Here is a 26,255-nt window from a genome sequence, read left to right on the forward strand (position 1 = left end):
GAATTTTGCTTTAATTAACCGCATATTTATGAATATGTGTAGAGTAAAGAGGGGCAAAAGTGTGATTCAATGGTTTATCAGTGCAGATTGCCCGTAATTTGACCACATTTATATGAATAGTCGAATACTGAGATAGCTTGAATCTATCGTAAACATTTGTTGTTTATGAAGCATAATTGCTGAATTAAGTGTAAATGTTACTTTGGAGCGGTTTTGATGTAATATTTCGTTATATGGCAAATACGGCTCCTATTGATATAGAGGCTATTGCTTGTTGAAACATTGCAGCAGCGTTTCGCATCACTCAAACACCTTTTTTAAAAATGCGGTGAAAGAAATTCTCAAAATATATTTCTATTTCCATAATTTGATCAAACCCCTTAAAACGTCTTGTAGGGCAAAAATGCGATTCACGGGCGGAGCAAAAGTGCGATTCATGAAAAAGTTTTTTTTTTGTTAGATTATAGTCACTTTAACCAGCTTGGGTCATTCGTGATTTCTGCGGGGTTGGGATTTGAACCCAGGTCCTCAGCGTGAGAGGCGTGAATGCTAACCACTACGCCGGGATTGACCCCTCATGAACAAGTAAATAATGCGTTGGTAATTATGAATTGGATTCAAATGAACTTTTGCCACGCTAGTGGGCATTTTTATTTTTCGTAAAACTTTCCTACGATTTTCTTCGTGATTATCCGTTAAAGTAAGGTGGGGCATAAGTGCGACATTTAAAGTTGTCTTCAATTTTCATGAAATAAAGCACAGTAAACTATATTTAATATTGATGTAACAACTCAACATCTTTACATTCAGCTATAAATCCTCTGGAGCAATAGTATTAAAAATCATCATTTTTCTGATCAGGTGCCGAATCGCACTTTTGCCAAATTAGCACGGAAAAAGTGCGTTGACCGCGAGGCAAAAGTTCGAAGTTTGAATTTATTAAATTAGTGCACTTGCTAATACACTAATTGAATTGCACTTTTGTGCCATTTAGAGGTTGGCGAGATTTGATTAAATTATATAAAATAGAAATATATTTTTGTAAAATTTTTCTCACCACATTTTCAAAAGAGATGCTTGAGTAATGTGAGATGCTGCTTCAACTATGTTTATATTGCGTTTCCCGTATTACGAAATAAAACATCCAAACCGCACTAATTGAGCATTTCCATTTAACTCTGCAATTATGATTCGTAAATAGGAAATGTATACGATGGACTTTAAGCTATCAAAGTATGTCAAGTCCATATCAATGTTGTCAAATTATGCGGAATCGGCACTGATAAATCCTTGAATCGGACGTTTGCCCCACCTTACTCTATCTCAAAAAAATTAATCTTACATTAACTTTTGTTGTAGTGCAGAACAAGGCCTACTATGTTCTTTTTATGATAATGACAGCAGTATGATTATTTCAAATCATTGTGTGATAAAATAAGCACAATTGTATATGTATTTTGTCTTTTTCTACGAGATTTACGCCTTTTTGACATTAAATGGCCGTTTCTCCAAAACTGTGCCTACGATTTTTTTAAAATTTTGACTGAAGGTGGTGGAAAGTAATACAAATCGACTGGTATACTCGGATTTTATGGAGAATTTTTTCTGATAATAACGCTATTTGGAGCACCGTGGCTGTGTCATACCGCCCCTGAAATGCAATATGTATACACAATATCACCATCAAATGGTCGTATGAGCAAATATCTTCTAGCGTACTTAATCATTTTCGATAAAATCCACCAGAAAATAATCTACTGTAAGAAAACCAACCTACAGGGATTTCCGTGACTCTCTCCAACGTCATTCGCGTCGTGTGTCTAGTCTGTCAAAACGATGAAACAATAGAAATGCACAGCTCACTCGTTGTCCTTGTCCATTTCTAAATTTTATTACAATAGTGCAGGATAAAACTCTTCAATTTTCTTTTCATTTTATTATTTGACTGACTGATTGACTCGAAAACTGACTGACTATGATGTTCAATCAATCTCAGAATTCTACATTGCTTGTAAAGGATATTTTTTTTTGTGATCACCTGAAAGATATATCAAGGAATATTGAATATTGAATCATATTATGTTGGAACTGTTCACCTCATGTGTTATTGTATTTCTTTTTCCAGAACAACGGGGCATCGTTTCTCCAAGCGTAGTGGAGCACACGTCTCACGTATCTGTTTCACAGGACGAAGGTGCTGTCCTCCTTTGTGTTGCGCAAGGCTGTCCATCGCCTGAATATCGGTAAGTTTTGAAAATACTCATGCAAAAAATAAAAAAGCAATAATTTTTTTCTACCTGTGCCTTTACGGAGGTCGAAAAACATAGCTCAGATCCGAGATCTGGAGTGTCAAATTTCATGCACGACTCAACTGATATTAAATAACTCATATGAGGTGCACTCATATGAGGTTGCTATTTTTGTTCTCAATCAAAACATACATTAATGACGTTTTTCTTTTCATTGCATCCTAAAAGGCCAACAAATACACTTGAAAACGACAATAAAAATCTTCTCCTCTTTTTTGGAGATGCTTCCAATAAAAACTGGACGAGCTTCCAAAAAAACAATTTTACTCGGACAACCAATTTTCTTATGCCTCGGAGCGGCAAAAATAATCTGAAAACTCATATAAACTCCCTGCGGTTATCCAAAGCAAGCACGGGTAAACAATGTTCTGCTGGTGGTAGTTCATTCTGCCTTCCAGTAAGTATATTTGTCTGGCCAGTTTGAGGCAAACTTTCATTCGAAATTATAATTTATCTCAGCCAGCGTTCGCTAACCGCCGCACCGTGGGATGAAACCCAAATCTAGGTGGACAAAAGTAATTACGCTTAAACCGTTAGTCCTAGGTATAAAGTATCTTCGAAGAAAATTTGTTATTTCAACTTCCGCATTTTTTGCTGTATATGGCATTAGGGTGATCATCATAGTAGGCGTGTGCAAAATATAAACTTTTTTATGGTTGAAGTTAGCTGAATAAAAGGTTCTGCAAAGTTAAAGAACATTAAATTTTGAGTAACTTTGCTAAAGAAATAAAAGCCCTATCTTTTATGGTTGATGGACTATGATTTTATGGTTAATCCATCTTCTTATCGTAAAAATTGTGATTTTGGTAAGTAAAATGGTAATTTTTACTTCATATTCAATACGGTCTAGCAAAAAAGGGCCGACCTGGACCGATGCGATCTCAATTAATTTCGGTGGCCAATATATTACTAAATATCCATACAAAATTTCATGTGCTGCTTTTGAGCAGTTTTTACGTTATTGACATTTGAAAAAAGAATATTTTTTTAGAAAAACTGTCTGTAGCTTTAGAACCGAAAGAGATAGCGACCTGATTGCTTCGAACAAAATGTGCGTTTTCAATGGATGTAAAAGTTCTCAGAAGGCGTGATTTGTGAGAAATAAACACGAAAGGAGATATTAAGGAAAAACAGATTTTTTAGGTCCACCCCGACCAAAAAACTTTAAATTACCCCAGTCCATCAACCATAAAAGATAGGGTTTTTATTTCTTTAGTAAAGTTACTCAAAATTTAATTTTCTTTAACTTTGCAGAACATTTTATTCAGCTAATTTCAACCATAAAAAAATTTATATTTTGCACACGCTTACTATGGTGGTAACCCTAATGCCATATAAAGCAAAAAACGCGGAAGTTGAAATAACAAATTTTCTTCGAAGATACTTTATACCTAGGACTAACGGTTTAAGCGTAATTACTTTTGTCCACCTAGATTTGGGTTTCATCCCACGGTGCGCCGGCGGCACCACTGACCATAATCGCAGCCATTAGCGTCGCCGTAGTTGGGAACATTTTCTTCGCCAAAATATAAAGACTCTGCAATCTGCAATTGTATGGCTTTGTGTGCACGGACAGGAACATTCATTTCCGTACCTTTTAGTTCACAACTTCCCAAAAGGAAAATCTGCAGTCATGAACTTTAGAGCTATTACGATGTAAATAAAACAATAAGCGAAAAATCAACCCGCATCTGCTTGGCTTAATGGGAACATAATTCTTGTGGCTAATAAGAAATTAAAATCCAAGGATAATGGAGAATACATTATAGGATACAAGCGTAATGGAAAAATGCATTTGCAAAGCAAAAAAAGTAAATGAAGTAACGGGTGGCAGCTCAAATTTTGGATTTTTTTCTCAAGCTGTCAAAAAAGACAAAGATATATCATGAAGAACATCTGATTTACCGAAATTAAAGAATCACTGTCCATTGTTGAAAAAAATTAGTGTACATTTGAAAACGGTCCGTAATAGGCTGTTCGGGGAAGCTTCCATTTGATGTCGGAACAGGAGCGTTGTACGGCCGTCATGTCATGTCAGCTTTGCAAATACATCTCTTGATTCTACCAATCAACTGTTTGCAATCCGTGGTTCTCCAGTTATTTTTGTACACAAAGGAACTCAAAATCTCGAAGAAATCTTCGATTGGGCGCACTGAGACAGATTTTTCGGGTCGTGGTTTTTGGGTACAAATGGAATCGAATGGGTATTCAATTCAGGAACGATTGTGTTTTATTGGCGTAATGCGTAATGATGTTTTATCCGGCCAAAACGTCACGTACTGTCGTATTGTCGTATACTTATTGCCGAGATTTCTGTGGCAGTTCGGAGAAGTGTACAATGCGCTCCAGACATGCTTCTTGTTTGGAAGCCATTTCATGCAAAACTGGGTAAGCATATCAAAACAAAAAATAATATTGAGAAAAAGAGGAGAGAGAGAGAGAGAGAGAGAGAGAGAGAGAGAGAGAGAGAGAGAGAGAGAGAGAGAGAGCTAACACATACATACTCTCATTTCTCTCTGAGCTCATTTGTTGTTGAGTATAGGGGCTGCGAAAAAATTCCAAAATTTTAGTTGCCACCCGTTAATTGTCTATTCAAAACTGCCACTCAATTTGGGTTGACGTTGAATGGTCTTTATAAAATCATATTAATCTAAATACATTTTACACGAGGTCTAAAAAATAACACGAGGTTAAAAAATAAGAATTACACTTTTGATACCTCGAAATAGTGGACCCATCGTTCGCCAAGGGGCCTAACAGTTTCAAGAAAAGTTGAATTTGGAGTAAACCTTGAGATCTATATCATGTGATATTTCATAAATTTGCCATGAAACAACTAACAAATGGCCCAGTTCTGAAAGAAGAAGAACAGGCTTCCAAACGGAGTAAAAAAATTTTTGGCGGCCATCTTGGATTTGGTCGCCATATTAGATTTTAGCAAAAAATCGCCGTTTTCACCATGAGCCCTTCAACGATTTTTATTTTAAGACCTTCATTGGAAAGCTGAGAAAAAAATGCAACAACAAACATTCATAACATTAGGTGTGCAATGCCATTAACTGAATAAAATAATCAGTTATTTGTAACCAGGTTCACAATTTTCATACAATTATTGCGATATTTCGAAAATTTGCTATGAAACAAACTACAAACGACTCGGTTTTGTAAGGAGGAGAGATAGGCTTTATAAACGAAGTGAAAAAAAATTGGCGGCCATCTTGGATTTGGCCGCCATGTTGGATTTTATCAAAAAATCGCCGTTTTCGCCATGATCTCCCCAACCGATTTTAATTTCGGAATCCACCATCGGAAAGCTGAGAAAAAATACTATAAGAAACATTCATCAAATTAGGTGTGCAATGGCATTAACAAATAAAACAATTAATTTTCTGTAGCAAGATATTCCATTATATGAAAGTTCTAAACCTTAATACAGATAATTAATTGTTTCGCTTATTTAATGCCCCTACACATGTGATTTGATAAATGTTCCTTATAGCATTTTTTTCTCAGCTTTCCGTTGGTGGTCTTAAAAATCTTAAAATAACAATCGGTTGGGGGGATCATGGCGAAAACGGCGATTTTTGATAAAATCCAACATGGCGACCAAATCCAAGATGGCCGCCAAAAATGTTTTACTCCATTTGAAAGCCCTGTTATATTAAAATTCAAGAAATTTTTTAGTACGCTTTTACGAGAATTCAAAACTTGAATTCCGTTAAACGATAGAACTTTTAATTTTAAGCAGCTCTTCCAAAGGTTCCATAAACCTAAAACCAAGTTTTCCCGCTCAAAACTGGACCTGACCAGTGTGCTGTGCCCGGTTGATTGAATTGTGTTAAGCTTTCGGTTGATCAATTGAGGCTTAATTAATTTTTAGTAGAAGTCTTCGATATAGCAAGGTCTTAGGTCTTAGATTTTTGAAAAAATGTTCGAAAAAAATTTCCCGATTTTGTCAGTTTCCCCATTTTGTCAGCCCATAATTCAACATGCGTACAGTAATGTTCCTGTATTGATACTGTTTTGGGCACTTTCGGGCGCCCCCGTACATACTATACCCGCTAAATCGGCCACATTCATTGTTCAACATTCAAATTTTGAACGAATTTCTATGTTCGAAATAAAAACAAAAAACAAAAAAATAGTGGTCCAAAAGGGTAAAAAGTGGAACATTTTCCTACCGTCTTATGCTTTAATTTTAGCAGTGTAGTGACTTCGGAACTTTCGTTCGTCGGAATATTCCTCATAAGCTGAAAGTATCAAAAGTTAGTCATGGCTTACTATGACAAAAATAAAAATGTATATTTTTTGTGTTGTCAAAGTTGTAGAAGATATAAAGGCAAACAAATTTGCTGACGAAATGAAATTTCTATCTCCTTCGGGTGTAGAGATACAGAGCATTTTCTTTATACGTTCTTAAAAAATTAGTTTTTCACGCGTAGCTTTTGTTGGTTGCATTTTATTGTAGCTCTCAAAACACACGTTTCTGCAGAAGTCTGTAAGTCTCCATGACGTCTCCTTACAAATCCTTATCGCTTATTTAAGCTTTATTTTTCCTTAACATCAGGCTCGTGATAGGGTGGATTGGAGCAAGTGGAGACATGAAATCAGTCCTTAACCTTGAAGCTTAGCTCAAGTACTATAAACTTGTAAGTTTCGAGTGCTGCTATTGCAAATTATTTTTAAAGTTTTTGTCCTCTCCCCCCTCTTCGAAATTAGCCTTAAAAATCGGGAAGCAAAAAAAATTTTTTGAACTTGAGTAAAAAATTTCTATATAAAATTAATTAACTGTGGGCTTTACAGCCTAAATAACTCGAAGAATGAGTGTACGTATTGACGCTTCTAGCACAAAACAATAGTGGAAGTTAAAAGAATGTAATTTCCGAATATCGGCAAAAAAAAATTCTTTCGAGTTTGACTCTATTTTGGAAGGTTTTTACGAATAAAATTGAAGCAAAAATGCATAAAAATCTTTTTTTTTTGTGTGACCTTTTTGTTTTTTTCGCAACACTACCCCATTTTAATTTTAGATTGGAATTATTGAGATAAATAGAATAGGAGTTTGAAACATATTTAAACCCAAATTAAAGCTACCTTGCATCAATGCAATTAACAACATGGCACGGTTGCGTGTTGCAATAGTTCGCTGTCCCATCTTCTACCGTGGTTTGGGCACGCCAATGGGTGTCAATCAATTATTGTTGTTACTGATTGAAAGATTGATAAAAGCTACGTTTCAGTCACCTAGCGGTCCGACATATTTCAAAAAGGCAAATCACCCATTATTGTTTCTGTGCTCAACCTCAGTTTTATTTCTCTAAAAACAATTAGCAATAAAATACTATTCTTGCTTGCTCACGATTACGACCACTTATTTAACATGCTAGCAAACATTTATGTAGACCGGCTATTCAAGCAACGTTTCGTACCGTATTTTATTTGCTCGCTTTCGACCTCTACATAGGAAACAGCGGAAATTGATTTCGGCTTGTTTCCTGTACTTCGAGTGTAGTGCAAAGGAAGTTGAACTTCCCGCTGTCACTCACCGGGAAAGCTTTACCCATCAAGTTGTGAAATGGAATTGATTTTTCTTTCAAATATTTTCATTCCACTCTATTCCAGATGGTACACCCACAATGGACCGGAACCGATTCCCGTTTCATCCGGGCCGCGGATACGACTGCTGGGTCCGGTCCTTGCTATCGAGGCGGTAACTAGTGAGGACGGTGGTGTGTACAAATGTTCCGCTTCAAATGCCGGCGGGGAAGCAAGCGCCGATCTACGGTTAACTGTTTCCACGCCTATTCATGTTGAGATATCTCCAAACGTACTAAGTGTTCACATGGGAGGAACAGCTGAGTTCCGATGCCTGGTTACGACTAACGGTATGAATGCAGGGCCGCAACACATCACCTGGTTCAAAGATGGCCGCCAATTACCCAGTTCCGGTCGTGTCGGTGACACGCTCCAGGTAACCGGTGTAACCCGGGAGGACAAGGGCATGTACCAGTGTGTGGTGCGACGTCAAGAAGGAGATTCCTTTCAGGCGTCTGCCGAATTGCAGTTGGGAGGTGAGTATTGGCTAGAGGCTTAGTATTACGCAAATCTCCTGCACTGAATCCGTTCACAATTTGTTCAATCAAAACAGTCTAAATCCCAATGAAAACCTTGTTCAGGAAAATGCTATTCCGTCTATTGGAAATCAGCCAAGCCAGCAAACCCATTATACACTCGATTAAGATCTCTATCTCATCCGAGAAGCACCAATCCGAACACATACCGGCAAAAATTTTCCATTCTCAAACAACAGCACGTGCTGCATAATTCAAATCCCTGAGGCACTTTCGTCGTTTTCTCGCTTACCAATGTGTATCCCAATTAACCTGCATGCAGTAACACTTATGAAAATCCTAGAATTAGCATAGTTATTTACCTGTATTCAACAATGTTTGGTTTAAATGAACACATATTGCTTGTGAGTATAATATTATTTTAATTAAGGAATTTAAAAAATCATTAAAGCATAAATCTGAATAAAAATATCATAATCCTTGTTGAATTAGACGGCACCCGAAAATCAAGATAATTATTGTTGGTCAGTTGTCCGGTCTCCTATAAGACCGCAAAATAACATTATTTTTTTGTGATCCACTAAGCCACCAAGCCAAGCTGCCTGCCAGCAGGATTGAAATAATGTGTTTATGTGTATTTGAAGATTTTTCCCGAGGTTCTATTCCAAGCCCCAATTTTCGCTCCTGCATATTTTAATGGTGCTAATTTTTCGGTCTAAATAATAATGAAAGAATTCAGTAGGGTGCCTGGTTTACCGCAATGTGCCTATTGTCCATTCTGATAAAAAAAAATCACAAACAAAACTACCTTGGTGACCCACACAAATAAAGCGAGATTAAACCGAACTTTTACGAACACCAAGAAAAAATTGAAATATTTTACAGTCATTCTAATTGCCAACCCCGCGGTATGCCTTTTCTATTAGAAATGCTGGAACCTGTCCAGGATTGCGGAAAATGCTGCTCTGGAGAAAATTACTCAACCGCAAATTAATTATCAGCCGGCTCTCGTAAATCGCTGCCCGTCCCACCTCTAATTCTCTTTGCTCCATTCACAGGCGTGCAGAAAAAAGGCAAAACTCTTTGCCAATTTTCCTACTTTTTCCGTTGCTTTTCCCTATATACTTTTTGCGGTTTGTTTATCCGACCGTGGCCATTTAGGGTTATTTTCTCATCTCGTTTCGTTCCTCATGTTTCTTTTTCTCTCCATCTCACTCTCTCCCTTCTACGTGGACTACAGACGCGCCCCCATCATTGGTGTACAGCTTCATCGAACAAACACTGCAGCCTGGACCAGCCGTGTCACTGAAATGTTCCGCCCAAGGTAATCCGACGCCACAAATCTCCTGGACTCTGGATGGATTTCCGCTGCCTACCAACGGAAGGTGAGTCTGATTGATATGTGTTTTCGTAGCTATAGGGGAAGGAAGAGCGCTGTTTGTTCTGTTAGATAAGCTTTAAAAATGTGCTCCAAAAATCCAGCAAATAACAAACATAACATCAGCAATGGGTTTTCCGATAAACAGCCAAGGAACAATCAATCAAACACTTTAAGATGGCCTATCTAGTGTTTGAAAGTTTAAGGTGATCATAAAAAGCAGAGAATAACGATTTTGCATTGCCTATTTTGCGTGATCAGAATTTTTTATGTAAGCAAATTGGCAACCAGGTGCTCCTGGTTATGCGAACTAAAATATTGCTTTCCATTTTTCTTTTATGTAAACTTTTGTGTGAACAGAACTAAATAACACGATATCCAAAAAAGTTATTTAAAAGCTTTTAAACAGAGAGTTGTTTTATTATTTTTATTTTTATCATTTATTTTTCTCAATGAAACAAATAATTGAACATTTTTCTTAATACTTACCTACTTACTTTAGTAGCGACGGTCAGTTAACGATCCTGCGCCGAACGAATTATGGTCTTGCTGTCGGTCGGGGGCTGCCATTTTCCAATGCCTTGAACACCAACTGAACGTGCATCGTCCTCGACAGCGCACATCCTTCGAGTGCGGATCTGCCGCAAAATCTACGGTCTCATCGTGGTTCTCTGCTGAATATAGTTTTGGCTACTCTTTCTCTAGGCACTCCGGCCACGTGTCCAACCTGCCACATTATACTACCTTCACTATATCAGCCTATTCGTTTACTTGATACAGCTCGTGGTTCGTGCGTCTACACTACACTTTATTGCGCGAGCTTGCAAACTACGGAACAGCCGCTGGCTACGTAATAAGCCCGATTCGCGGCTGCAATTCGTTGTTTTAATTCGCGGCTTACATCTTTCTCACATGTCACGAGCATACCAAGGTGTAGGACTTTTTCCACTCCCACGTTCCCTGCTAGCAAACAAGTGCTTCGTTTTGGCGCTCAGCTCATTTCTTTTGACTGAATCTTAAGTCGCCTTAAAGTCCACAAACAAATGATGAGTCTGCAGGTTGTACTCCCGGATCTTGTCTAGTAACTGACGCAGGGTAAACATCTGATCCGTCGTAGAACTACCCGACGAAGGACTCCGCTAACGCTACGCTCAACATTTTTGTTGAATAATAGCTTATTAAGTGCTGGTTACCCGGTAATTGGCCATATAATGGTTGAATAAGCTACTATTCAACAAAAATGTTTGCCTCGACAGTTTTTACACTCCGGCATTTGTTCTTCCTCCCAGACTCTGATCCGGAAGATTGCTTCATTCAGCCGCTCCTCGCTTTTAAAAGATCAGCCGAGATGCCAACCTTCCCAGCAGCCTTACCGTTTTTCAGTTCACTGATTACCTTCTCAATCTCCTCATATCTTGATGACTCCACAGTTTGCTCATCACTCACAATTATTATCCTGTTCCTGCTGACGTCCAGGCGTTGTTGATTGAAGAGGTAAATACGGACTCTCCATTCAACAACGCCTGGACATGCTCCTTTCACTTGACGGCTACCGCCGTTTTGTCAGTAAGCAGACTTTGTTTTCCGCACCTCTAATCTCCCTATTCCTTTTTCTGTTCTGACGTGTAGCCACAGTGTGCATGTGACTCCTGACCTGGTTCTTCTCATCTCTCACTCTCTGGCACGCGACATCAAACCAGCTATTACACTGTCTTCCACGTGTCGTGCCTACAACCTCTCTCGCAGTTGTTTCAATGGCACCATGGAGGTTCCTCTACAGCCCACTTATACTTTTGTCCCTTTCTTACAGCTGTTTTGCAATTTATTGTTCAAGCTTTCTGGCGTATTCAGCTACCGCGCCATCCATTGTGAACCGACGGATGTTAAAACGCAGTGTTCTCTCAGTGCAAGCCTTCGCCGCGATCGTCAACCTTGCGCGAATATAACAAACGACGAGATAATGGTATCCAAAAAGTGTCGACTGTCAATCAAGACATGATCGATCGGCCTTTGGCAGTCTGTGGACGGTTCCACTGGTCATACTCGATTGTGGTCGCAAATTGTTGCTGAGGACAAGTGTGCCCATGCTCCTAGCAATGTAACGCTCATGCTTACTTTCCCGTATAGGCCTTTCTCAAGTGACTTTCCTCCTAGAGAGGAGTGGATGTCAGGCTACATGGAAAGGCAAATTTCCGACTATGTGGTCTGTTATACCGACGGTTCCTTGTACGAAGGTCGCGCGGGTGCTGGTGTTTACTGCCGTGAGCTGGAATTGGAGGAATCCTATTCGTTGGGTAGTTACTGCACCGTTTTTCAAGCTGAAATCTTTGCAATTATGTGCGGAGCTCAGTTTGCACTTCAGAAAGAACTGATAGACAAGATTATCTACTTCTGTTCTGACATTCAAGCCGCTATAAAAGCCCTTTGTGCGGCTAATTCTAAATCTAAAACAGTCATCGCCTGCCACACCCAATTAGAAGAACTAAGCATTCTAATTGCCATTCATCTGGTTTGGGTTCCTGGCCATTCCGGTATAACCGGAAATGAATGGGCTGATGACCTGGCAAAACCTGGAGCAGAAAAGTCGGTTTTCGGACCGGAACCTACTTTACCAATTGCGGCATGTTGGATGAAACAAAAGATTCGATCTTGGTTTTCATCTGAACATGTACGTTATTGGGAAAATCTTGAAACTTGTCGTCAAACGAAAAGTTTCATTGTTAAGCCTTGTGAGAAGGTTGCGAAATTTCTTTTGCAACACTCAAAGGTAAATTGCAGTATTCTTGTCAGATCACTGACTGATCACAGCAGATTAAATTATCATATGGCTACGATTCAGCGAGCTGGATCGTTTTATTGTAATTAATGTGAATCCGACTACGGTACACCATATCACGTAATTTGCAACTGTCCTGCAGTAGCACAATTGCGTCATAGGATCTTTGGATCGTACGTCTTAAATGAATCGGATTTTAGGAAACTAAAATTACGAGACATTTTGATGTTTCTTACCGAAAGCGGTATTGAGCTATAAGCTCTTATTTATCATGAGTATACCTCTCAGGGGGTGTACTATTGATAAGTTAACTACCAAGGATTGCAGTATCCCCTCGGGGGTACAAAAATCTCTCGGTATGTATGTGTTTGTGTTTGTCCAAATTCCTCATCCACCCCTTCCTATTCCACCTGTTTTCCTTCCCGTCCTCATCAAGTAAATGATGACACGGGCAAGATGGGCAAGGCACAAATCTTCCACATGATTGTGAGGAACGTGCTACTCGAGCCAAAGATGCTGATACCTGATACCTCAAGACAGGAGACTGCAGAATCGCCGTAAAAACATCGCCATGAAGAGCGTGCAATACTGCTTCCTGTCAGTAAAATGCTTCGTGTCAGTACAAAGTCATCCACCTCACAAGCCGTGTTAACCGTATCTCTTCCCAAGCAATTTTTCTGGCTATACCTTTCCCGAATTCACCCCAGTATTACATCCGAAGCCATCGTCAAACTGCCCAAGTAACATTGATGGTTTTATTATACTCTTATGATAGTTTTTGTGACCAAAACTGGCTATTAATACCATTTTAAATTTTACAACAGTACTCAAATTGTTACTTGGGTGATCAATGAAAGCTTCCGTTGCTAAGCTGGATACTGGGACGTAACGAGCTTAATACTTCGGAAGCTCGCAACCCCGCACCGTAGTCGAGCTATTGCCGCCAGCGTATAACTGTCGTCCCGGTCCTACGTATGGGTGTTGGGAACAGGGCATCCGGAATCCAACTCCTGGCAAGTATAAATTTTAACCCGTCGTATGTCCTGCTGATGCGTTCCGCGCTTTAGGCAAATAACCAGTGGACCACTAGAAGATAATTTGCCTTCTGTGTCTTTTTCCCCATCAACGAAATACACATCAAAAAGTATGATTGAAACTCTCAACCCGCTCGCCACAGTCGCGTCCGTTCCTGCACTCAGTACCGGTGATGATGGTTTCCAAGTTACTTTCTTTGGCAAGCACGCTACCAGCACGGTTGTTACAAAGTTGTTGTGGTAACCGAAATATGACTAATTTCAGTCTTAATTCGGTTGCTTCAACTAAATGGACCTAAAGTGTGCTACTGGGGTACCTACTTTATGATTCATCTTCGGTTCCTGAAATTTCTTCATAGCAATTTTTCTGTAAGGACATCCCACATCCCTCGTTGTCGTCCCTCCAATCCCAACCAAGTAGCACAGTTTTATCTTTTCTGGTTGCTGCAACCTATTTATGACTGAAATTAGTCATCAATCGGTTACCACCACTGGTTAATAACAACTGTGCTAGTAGGGCAGCGCTTTCTCAAGCTGCTAATCACCGTGTAATTACATTCCAGAGCTGAACTATGGAAATGTTGTTACTAGCAGTGGGGAAAATATGTACCCATACGGTTATTTTACCAAAATTTGAGTGGATTACGAACAATTCCAGGTGACATCTTCTCGAACTATACCTTCCCAACGTTTAGCGGTCATTCCGGCGCCACACGTAGCGTATAATAAGAGGGACTTCTAAAACTCCTCTCAAGGCAAGCGCACTACCGCCAATTTAGATCCCACCGTTTCCTATTCTAGTCATCCATTCATTGTCATCCAACTGGTTACTGATACTGAACAGCATGTGCGACGTCCAGCACAACATCTAAGTGTATTACCAAAATGTAGGTGGAATGAACACCAAGCGTTCACATATGCCATGTAGAATGCCTGATGCGCCACACTCCGACTACTATGATTTCTACCGTGCCAATTTTGACGTCATCCAAAGTATTTTAACCAGTATCGATTGGGATGGAGTCTTGGATGACATTGGATCGCCGCGTTGACCAGTTCGCATGTTTTAAATAACACTATTGACCACCACGTGCCTAAAAATGAGACACATAGAACCATTTCTGCCGTAGATAAACGCTACGCTGTCGCCTTAAATCCGAAAAAAAAGCTGCTTGGAAAAAATACTTAAGGTATAAGACATGCGTTATAAAAAATTTAATCGGCACTGCTTCCGCAAATACTCAAACAACGTTGAGCGTAGATTGAAACGTAATTCCAAGTCGTTCTGCAAACACGACAACTCAGCACGATGGTCTCCAATCAAGCCTGTTACTTGGAGACGACACTGCTACAATTTTGGAGATAGTTTGTCAACCATTCCCGCGGAAATTCTCCAGTGTCTTAGTTGATAAAAGGCTGTCTGAAACAGAAGTATCTATTGCACTAGGTAGTGATAAATCTCGGAGATTCTCTTACCAAACTATTAACGCTTCTATCATGAAGCTGGCCCTTTTGACGTTGTAAAGCTCAACCTCCGGACCGGACGATACATCATCAAATTTTTTAACGAACTGTGTCTATGCCTTGGTTAACGATACCAATCCGATGTCTTTTTAGCACATCGATTACGTACTTACTTACTTATTTCTACTTCATACTTTTAGCACCATAGAGCCCTCTCGCCACGGCAAGTCGAATGGGGTGAAAGCAAGTCACTTAGGTGACAAACCGTGTTTTCACCTTATTCGCGGTGACTGCAAAAAGTCACGTCGCTCGCCTCGCAGAATAAGGGTGAATATGAAATGCAGCGAGCCCAAATCTGGGAAAAAAAGTAGAAGTAGGTAGAGCAGATGCATGCTGCATCGTACTTAGAAACATAAGAGTTCCATCAAAAACTTAACCCATTCCGCAATAGCAATATCAAAGATAGGTACAGTTATGGGGGCCATCAAGCAGCTGAAGAACAATAAATCAGTAGGGAAGGATGCCTTTGGAGTGGAGCTGATCAAGAGACCCGAGAGCTAGTCACTTGTCTACACCGGCAGATTGTAAGACTTTTGGATACTGGAGGCGTGGAAAGATGATATTAACTACCAAATTTATAAGAAAGGAAACAAACTAGACTGTGAGAATAATCGTGCGATCGCCGTTGTCAATGCCAACTACAAACTGCCCTTTTTATACAATTTATTTGTTGTATTTTGCGTTCCATACAGAGGCGTTAGTTTGTTGATAGTTCGGTGCGATCATTTTTCGACGACTCTCACCAATAATGAGCAGATTTGTAGAAATTTATTAGGCCGGCTTCTTTGAAGGACAATCAGCTGTTTAGACTAAATATTCACACTGTGGCTGTCCTTCACAAAGTCTGCGAATACAGAGTTAACACGCACAATTTTTCATTAATTTTAAAGCTGCGTATGATACCATTGACCGTAAAGAGCCATAGAAAAACACGAGAACGGCTTTTCCATGAAACTGATCAAACTAATAAGGGCTACATATAATTTCCCAGCATTTTTGTACGTATATCAAAGTTACAAATATGATATATGTACCGATATATATCTAGAAAAATCGCATTCGATGCACGAAACCAGCATATGCGTACTGTTTTGGAGGCGAGGCAGTACGTATACTGCAAATTATATGAAAATAATTCACATTCATAAGTATTTGTATACGATGAAATCCGACTCAACATGATTAGTTCCATAATGCTATACAATTCTGTGACGAAAATCGTATGTGAATCAGTTACCATTTCAGTTATCATTTTGTACGAATAAATGTAAACTAGGGTGCCCTTTATTAAGATTTATGTACGATTTCGAGTTTGTTCAGCGATATTTAAGATGATTTTCACATATTATTATACGATTTGTGGTTTGCTGGGTTGAGTTTCTCGATTTTTTCGGTAAAATATAAACAAATATGGTGTTTTCCGCGGACGTTTCGACCTATTATTCTTCGGTTCGCGGAAAACTTAATATTTGTATATATTTCACCGAAAAAATCAAGAAACTCAAATTATAAAAGTGAACGGTGACTAACTCAAGCAATAAAAAAATAAGGACTACGATGAATGATAGGCAGTGCGGTAAACAGATCTCGGGTGGATCGCCGTGGTTATTCGAATCTTACTGTCATGAGAATATTGGCAAATGGGGCCCCTAATCTAAAAGGCCCGTTGGGCCCTTCAGCGCCCAGTCCGCCCTGGCTACTCGTCGCCAATTCGTTGAGCGTCTCGACTCACGCCAGCCTGCTTCAACCTGCTCGAACCATCTAGCACGTTGGGCCTCTAATCCTGGTGCCGTTGGGGTTCTTTCGCCAGGTGTACGAAGAGAATCTCTCCAAGCAGTGCCTGCAGCTCGTGGTTCAAACGCGACTTTCCGCTTTCCGTTTGTACTCCGCCCAAAAATAGTCCGCAACATCTTTCGTTCAATTACGGCAAGTGCACGTATGTCCTCCATAAGTAAAGTCACAGTCTCAAGTCCGTAGAGGACCACCGGTCTGATTGGCATTTTGTACATCGTCAGCTTTGTGCGGCGGCGTATGTTCTTAATCAAAGCGTCTTGCGGAGGGAAATGTAGGCTCGACTTCCAGCTTAAATGCGTTGTTGAATCGGCAGTGACCAGAGATTCCAAATATACGAACTCATCAACTACTTCCAGTTCATCGTCGTCAATAGTCACTGTCTGCGGAAGGCGAACGTAATTTTCTTTAGAGCCTCTTCGTACCATATATTTGTTTTCGACGCATTGATTTGTTACTTAATCTTTCTAACCTTCATTTTTATTGTGACGTAGATTACCTCCGTCCTAAGAACGATGAGATTAGAAGGATTGAGTTACAAATCAATGCGTTTTTAGTAATGATGTCGAGGTCGTCTGCGAGAACTAGGGGCTTGCTACTTTTGCTGAAGATCGTTTCTCTCGTTTCAAATTTCGATGCCCGCTCACTGGACCGCGATGTTCCTTGCCGCCACCCTCGGCGCCATTCGAAAGGACTCGAGAGTGTCCTTAAAAGAAGTAGCTTCGATCAGCTGCATCAGTTTGTCCGGAAAACCGTCGATTACGTAGCGCTTCATGTAATCGAGGTGGTTTCCTTCTGCTTGGAAATCCACCCTCTGTGCTGCTTTTGACAAGCTGAATCATCAAACCGCCTTTGTTAAACTGAAAACAAACTTGGCATGGAAGGGCCGCTGCTCCAGTGGTTTTAATTGTGTCTGTCGAATGGTCTCGTTAATGAATTTATCGATGTGTTCCTTTCGTCGGTTTTTACTGCTTTTTTGGAAAATCCACTAGGTAGTCATCTCGGACCACTGGTTTTTCTTGTTCATTTCAACGACGTCAATATGTTTGTTTTTGGCTTTCTCGACTTGCGTTCACCCTGAACGACCTAAGACTGTTCTCAAAAGCCAATGGCTCATCTGACACTTTTCCACTTCAGGACCAGCGGTCGATATTCGCTCGATAGTGCAAAAACAATCGTTTGACACTAAACCCCGACTCGGCCTCACTTAACGCGGAACCATTCCTTCGCGCGTATACCGCACCGGAGAACTAGTTACACCACATTTAGTAATACTACTATGACTAACTTACAACACAGTTTTACCCGATTCGTGTAAACGCCGCAACGAGCTGAAAATCCGGTTTACAACTTTAGCTGGTAGGTTTTTATAACAACAAATGGTCGGTGTTAAGTCAGACCGAACCAAGTGGCAAAACTCTCATTTCAAGAAAAACGTTCAAAGTTTGGTGCTCTGTATGGGTTATAGCTGTCAATCGTTCGAAATCATCTCATAACTCTGGCTGTTTGCAACATTCATATAGGCTGAATAGAGTTAAACGCAGCTTAGAAAATTTTTAATCGTTTGCTGTCATTAACTCATTTTTTAAAATTTTGCGACTTGGTCCGGTCTGATTTGACTCCGACCAAATATAATAGACATGGTTGTAACATGTTCACAAGATGAATACCCTTCTATCCTTAATAAAAGCTTCGATAATATAACAAAATTCCTATCCCGATTAGGTGAATTTGATACAAAAAAGGTGAGCAGTAAAACTAACAAAATTTTCTTCTTCATTAATGGTTGCTATAGTGGAAACAAAAATAATACAAAATACAGTGCTGCTTTTTGGCAATGACTTCGTTTAATTGGAAATAGCAGAAATAGTATTCCAGTCGACTAATTTAATTAAACTCGTAAAGTAACGAGAAAATGTACTCTCTGCTAAAATTTGAAGCACTCGCTGATTCCAATTTGATAACAACTGCGACTCCGGCTGACACAGGTAAGCTCATGTAACACGGTGCAGCTGCATTACTGGGAAAGCATTTCATCTCGGAACCCTCCACAATACCGGACATGACAGAAAGCAGGAAGGTACATGAGATTACAGCGCGCTCCGAACGCTCCGTACCTAGTACTAAATAATATCGACATACAAAGCTAGACAGAGAGGGACTTGCTACCGGAACCGCGTAACACGGATGCCATCCAACTCGAAACAATACGTCGCGAGGATAAGGGCCGCATGAAGATAACACTATAGCTTTAGATGGCTAGCTGGCAGGAGAGATGAAGTATGTCATCCGATAGTGTTATCTCTTGGCCTGGCTCACTACACTGCTGAAGCGTAGAGATATAAAAAAAGAAGATAACTTTTTTCTTTTGCTATGTAGTCAACTATAAATGACGGTAATACAGGTGAAGGAATTTTAAAGTGTTGATTTTCGTGGAAATAATTTACACTTTTAAACGAATTTACCCGGAAATTGGTTGGATTTAGCTAAAACTTGGTTAAAACTACTCAAAATGCCCTTAGAGTGTACAAACTCAGATTTTGAATAGTTTTTAAACCAAAAAATTGGTGGTAGAAACTCAAAAGTACATTATTTGTCACAGAGAATAATTCAATTATCGGTAGCAAGTAGTCAAAATTGGTTGAATTTTTTACCCAAAATTTGAGTTTGTACACTTCAAGGGCATTTTGAGTAGTTTCAACCAGGTTTTAGCTGAATCCGACCTATTTACAGGTAGATTCATTTAAGAGTGTATGCTAGGACTAGAATTGCAACCCTTTGCTAAAAATTTAATATTGCGTAACCTTAGTGCATGCCGGGAAAGTAGACATCGTTTTTGTTTAACGAATAAGCAAGGACAAGTAATCTACAGTTCAAATACTTACATTACGAATACAGAGATTATGCTAAAACAAACTTTTTTTTTACTTTATCGTCATTTTTTCCTATGAAATACATATACATTTTTAAGAATTCAACTAAACTTTCATTCATTTTATATTTTATGATGTTCTTTCATTATAATCTGGCAGCTCCATATTGAAGTTAAATTTGGCAGAATTTTTGGATGATTTCCCTCCAATTGAAATTGGAAATGACTATTATCACCCTAATCAACGAGATACTTATTTACATTTACATGTACGAAACGTTTCAAAAACAGTATAAACCAACGTAAACACCACGGGACGTGAATCGAATCGAACCACGACAGCACATAATTTTGTGATTATTTTCCCCAGTAACTCCCAGCGGATAACAAAAGCTCTGTGCCAGAATCAGCCCCGGTAGGGAGGAAGGTGAAGACTCTCCTGAAAAGTTATATTATTTCAGCTGAATTTCCCGTTCACCTTCACACCTGTCAGTGTGAATGTGTACGGCAAAGTATCCGGATCAAGCCCGAATACCTGCCTCCTGTCCCTGTGTGTTTGTTTGGCGATGGGAAAAGTTATTTCCCTGAAAGGGTAAATCTCGCAAGACCTCCCCAACACCGATTTCAGCCCAACCCGGTTTTGGGAAAAGGTGGTGTGAAAAAAGGATTTGTGTTCACTGAAACCTCATTGTTTTTACACGTCTGCCACTTCCTCCGCTTGTACCCTTACCTTTCACACAAGCACAAACAATAAACACTCTTTGGTCCAGCTTAATAAGACATCGGAAGAGTGAATTTACTCTAACCCATCTAGTCACGGGCGAACGCATTTGTATGCGGTATTGCGAGGAGTTTCCGCACCTGTCTCGTTAAAACTGGTTCAGGCTTACAGGACTGCAGTAGGTATCAGGTGCAACTCAGCTGCTATATATTGTGTGTTTTTGGCTTTCTCGTCCCAATTTCGCACAACCAGACAGAAGGACTGTTCATCTTGTTTGCGTGCTCCATCCAGGGTAGACTGGGAAATCAGAAGCACGCTACACGCTCTGCCAGAGGTTATGAAGCTATCAAATTTAATTCCAACATAATTCCCTCCTTACCACTTTTGCGGGTGCGAAAAGTTGCTGCAACTTGCGGTGAAATGCGTCAGCTTTGATTGGTTTCCACGAGAGGAAGTGTAAGAGTTCAAATTTTGAATTTATAATTTAATTTTACACGTGACTGCTAGTCAGACAGCAGAAGGCTTGAGAGTTAGTGAGAAAGGTAATTGCATTGCAGAGGTTTCTCTCACTATGAATGTAATCATAGTTTATAAGCAATACTCACTTTATTATTTACGCTTTCCGTAAAAAAGGACAGTCGACTCACTTAACAGCAGGCAAGTCCTTTGTTGGAATATCGAATTTCTTCAGTTTTTCAACGAAGTTGGGAGCGTAATATAACATTTAGGGATGCATACCTAGTTTCGTTTCTAACGAATGTCAGTCACGTAAAATGTGATGAAATAAAGCAAAATTAATACGATAAAAACCTAGATTTTTGTTGTTTTTCATTGTAGTTGTACACTTCGGAAAAGGCGATGCAATTAAAAATAGGGTTTTGTACCTATATGAGCCGTTGTTCACGGAATTCATTCTTTTCATGTCTCTATATAGAATTTCAATACGTATATCTTAGATTTTCTGCGGTGGCCCAACCTGTACAACATGGCCCGACAATGACAACATTTTTTGTCTTCACGTAAATGCCTATAACTTTTTTAGTTTTCAAGCAATCAATTTTAAAACTTTCCGGAAATATACCTTATTGTTAGACATTTGCAACGATGTATTTAGATTTCCAAAATTCCTTTTGAAACGAAAATTATGGGCGTATTCCAAAACATGACCCAACCGTGACGACACTCCCCTACATATGCAGTCTCTCCCGGTCCATGGCTCTCTCAACAAAAGACTTGCACAGATTAAAATTTTTGGCCACCTCCCTGACCGAAGCAATGGTATTCCGCCTTTACGTTTTCCAGAACATCCATTCTGACCGCATTTCTAGTTCCATTCGATGCTCACAGTTTTGTAGTAACGTTAAATGACACGACTCCCCGTTGACTGCACGATTCCGAGTTGTTTTCCGATGTCCCGATGAGAGAGTTGAGGATCTTCCAGGTGCTCGCGTAAAGTCAATTCGCTACGTCACTTTTCGGGTGACAATGCCATTTTTTCCAAATTTTGAAAAACTGACTCAAAACTACTTCTCTCAACTTTTCAAGGGAAAATACCCTCCCAATGGGTAATTTTCAACAATGTTTTTCCGTGATACAATTTGGTGTGGGACACCCTTTATCTACCGGAACGATAGTCACCGATGTCGAAATCGGTGGCGTCGTCTGCTGGATACCGAAGTACCGTGTGGAATAATAGAGAATCAAAGCTACGAACCGACAAGCTGAAGTTTTCGCTGCTGTCAACGGATCGACAATTTGCCAGCCACACTGATCATCGCGTTCACTGGCTTGGTCGGCTCCCTGTGCAAGTATGCTTTAAATCTACAATACACACACTAAACCTGTACGTCGTGTCCGGAGAATTCAACTCTCTCTCTCTCTCTCTCTCTCTCTCTCTCTCTCTCTCTCTCTCTCTCTCTCTCTCTCTCTCTCTCTCTCTCTCTCTTCGAGCTCGAATGGATTATTCACTTTGACGACCAGATCAACTTGAACCAAATTTTCTCCCCAAAGTCATCCGTCAACTCATTTACGAGCACCGAACTTACTCTAGATAAAAAAAAAGCAACCCACCTGTCGTAGCTTTCAGACAACTTCGACTACATCTGTAGCGACGTTCCAGAAAAGCTCGAAGATCCACCTGCGAAAGTTCACCTACAGCCAGGGATATCCCCAATTTTCGCGAGAGCTAGGAACGTACCTCTCACATTGCGAGTCCGGTATGCAGCCAAGATTAATAAGAAGCTTGCCTTAGTATTCAATGAGTAAGTCAAGTACTCCGAGTAGACATCGCCAGCCCACATCATCATCATGAAAAAGAGCGGAAGTGTTCGAATCACCACCGGTAAAAACAAAGCAATAGGTATAAACATCCTTCAGAACTTTACCCCTCTTTATCGACAGACTTCTTCTTCTTCAGCAGCATAGAGCCGGGGTGGCTAGTGCTGTTTCAAGCACTCGTCTCCATTCAACTCGGTCTTGGGTCACTCGTCGCCAATTTCCTAGTCGTCTCAGAAGTCGCAAATCGTTTTCGACCTGGTCGAGGCATCGTGCACGTTGGGCTCCCCTGTTCCTGGTGCCGGTGGGGTTGTTGAAGAGGACTATTTTCGTCGCACTGTCGTCCGGCATCCTTACGACGTGTCCGGCCTACCGTAGCCTGCTAACTTTCGCTAGATGTACGATGGGAGTCTCCCCAAGCAGTGCCTGTAGCTCGTGATTCATACGCCTCCGCCACTCTCCGCTTTCAGTTTGTACTCCGCCAAATATCGCCCGCAGCACTTTCCGCTCAAACACGGCAAGGGCGCGTGTGTCCTCCGTAACCAGCGTCACGGCTTCAAGTCCATAAAGAACTACCGGTCTAATAATGGTTTTGTACATTGTTAGCTTCGTGCGGCGGCGTATGCTTCCTGATCGTAGCGTTTTACGAAGGGCAAAGTAGGCCCGATTTCCCGCTTGGATGCGCCGCTGGATCTCCTTACTAGTGTTGTTGTCCGCGGTCACCAGCGATCCCAAATACACGAACTCCTCTACCTCTTCTAGTTCGTCGCCGTCAACGATTACCGTCCGTGGGAGGCGCGCGTTTGTTTCCTTTGAGCCTCTTCGTTTCATGTATTTGGTCTTCGACGCATTTATTTTTAGCCCAATTCTCCCAGACTCCGCTTTCAGTCTGGCGTAGATTGCCTCCGCCGTCGCAAAGTTCCTGGTAATGATATCGAAGTCATCTGCAAAGCCTAAAAGTTGGCTACTCTTGGTAAAAATCGTGCCTCTCGTTTCGATGCCCGCTCGTCGGATCACCCCCTCAAGAGCGATGTTGAACAGCATTCAGGATAGACCGTCACCTTGTCTCAACCCTCGCCGCGTCTCGAAGGGACTCGAGAGTGTCCCAGAGATGCGTACGAAACACATCACTCGATCCAATGTAGCTCTGATCAGTCGCGTCAGTTTGTCCGGAAACCCGTATTCGTGCATTATCTGCCATAGCTTGTCTCGATCGACTGTATCGTATGCTGCTTTGAAATTAATAAAGATGTGATGCGTGGGCACGTTGTACTCCCGACATTTCTGCAAGATCTGTCGGATAGTAAAAATTTGGTCCGTAGTTGCGCGAGCCCCCATGAAACCCGCCTGATAATTCCCTACGAAACCTTGTGCTATCGGTGACAGCCGGCGTAACAGGATCTGGGAGAGTACCTTGTAGGCGGCGTTTACCAGCGTAATACCACGATAGTTGCAGCAGTCTAGCCGATCACCCTTTTTGTAGATGGGACAAACCACTTCTTCCATCCATTCCCCCGCTAGCTTTTCCTCCTCCCAAATCCTCGAAATAACCCAGTGTAGAGCCTTTGCTAGCGTTTCTCCGCCATGTTTATAAAGCTCTGCCGGTAGGCGGTCCTTCCCAGCGGCTTTATTGGTCTTCAGCAGCCCGATTTCTCGTTTGACTTCTTGGAGATCAGGTGCTAGGACATTACTATCTTCCATGGGCGCTCCGTTCCGCCTTCTTCTGCGACTTCGCCATTGAGGTGTTCATCGAAGAACTGCTTCCACCTGTCGACCACCTCGCGCTCGTTTGTAAATAGATTCCCTCCCTCGTCCCTACACATGTCATGATTTGGTGTGTAGCCCTTCCGAGTTTGGTTCACCTTCTCATAAAACTTGCGCGTGTCATTAGCTCGGAATAGTTGCTCTAATTCTTCACGATCTCTGTCCTCCTTTTGACGCTTTTTTCTCCTCAGGATCGTGGTCAACTGGTTCTTAGCTCATCGGTATTTGGCCAGGTTCTCTCCAGTGGCAATACTTAGATAAATTTTCCAACCATTTTTATTCTCCTCCACCGCATGTTGGCATTCCCCATCAAACCAATCATTGTGTATACTCCGAGGCTCAATACCTAGTGCCTAGTGCCTCTCCGATGGCCGAGCGTATTCTGCCCCAACCGTCTTCGAGGTTTGAATCACCTAACTCCTCGGAAGAAGGCAGTGCCTCATTCAGTACTCGCGCGTAGTTCTCGGCAGCTTGTGGGTTATCTAGGTGCCGGATGTTCAGCCGAGGAGGGCGGCTTTGACGTGTCCGGTATACGGTGGACAGCTTTGAGCGCACATGTACTGCTACTAGGTAATGGTCAGAATCAATATCGGCACCCCGACGGGAGCGTACGTTCGTGATGTTAGAGAAAAACCGGCCCTCTATGAGAACGTGGTCAATTTGGTTCATTGTACGTTGGTCAGGTGATCTCCATGTGGCTTTGTGGATATCCTAGCGCGGGAAAAGGTGCTTCGGATCACCAGGCCTCGGGAAGCTGCGAAGTTTATACATCTTTGGCCGTTATCGTTTGTGTCGGTGTGCAGGCTATGGGGTCCTACACCGGTCTATCCATTTCTTCCCTACCGACCTGGGCGTTCATATCCCCGATGACGATCTTGATGTCCCGTATGTTCGGTGGAGTACAAACGGATACCGAAGAGTGGCGTATGCGTATGAACCACGTGCTACAGACACTACTTGGAGAGATTCCTATCGTACACTTGGGGAAAGTTGAGAGACTACGGTAGGCCGACTATGTCGCAAGGACGCCAGACGACTATGCCGTAAAATCCATTTTCTTCAAGAACCCCACCGGCACCAGAACTAGAGCGGCTTTATGCTCATATAATTGTATTTGTTACCATCAAAAGCCCTAGAAATTGTCTTAGTGTTCATACTAACGACAAATCTGTAATACATGACATGATTACAGAACATCATGCACGACGGATTCCATACTGTAACCTTTGATTAAAATCCACGATGATTTGTATCATAAAAGTTAACTTTATATTACCCGCTGTGTTTCCATATATCCAAGAAATCCACCGAATCGTATAATTAAATTTCGCTCTTATTATCAATAATCATCACACCGACTGTTCCGATTTCTCATCTCGTCCGGCCATCGCACAATCGATGCTTTCATCTCGATCATTTTGAAATTCCAATTTCCTTCCACACATGCTGCCCGGCATTGATATAACGTTTGATTGCAATTTTGATTGATGGCCAAATGGGCCAAATTGATTTTCAAAAGTGGCACGTCATAAACACACGTGAGTGGTTTATTCACATGCAGATAGGCCCACCCCATTTGCATTGGCGGGAGAAATTTGATGGCTGATAGATTGGGATTCTAAAGTTGTCGACCGATTTAATCAGTCGCAGCCGTCTAACTATACGTTGCTGGAAACCGAATGGGTCGAAATGTCTTTTGACCTCATTAGCCTCTGCACCTTATGCCACCACCCGCCACCAT

General features: G+C 41.0%; 1 protein-coding gene across 1 annotated transcript in view; it reads left to right on the forward strand.

Annotated features, from left to right (window-relative positions):
* Nucleotides 1–26,255, forward strand: part of LOC128737930 (cell adhesion molecule Dscam2) — a 71,149-nt gene that overhangs the window by 15,922 nt on the left and 28,972 nt on the right. Inside the window, exons 4-6 of the mRNA XM_053832706.1 lie at nt 2,126–2,243; nt 7,932–8,380; nt 9,621–9,765. Of these exons, the coding sequence (XP_053688681.1) occupies nt 2,126–2,243; nt 7,932–8,380; nt 9,621–9,765 (712 nt within the window). The remainder of the gene's footprint in view (nt 1–2,125; nt 2,244–7,931; nt 8,381–9,620; nt 9,766–26,255) is intronic.

Source organism: Sabethes cyaneus, chromosome 2 (genome assembly GCF_943734655.1).
Source record: "Sabethes cyaneus chromosome 2, idSabCyanKW18_F2, whole genome shotgun sequence".
Lineage (NCBI taxonomy): Eukaryota > Metazoa > Arthropoda > Insecta > Diptera > Culicidae > Sabethes > Sabethes cyaneus.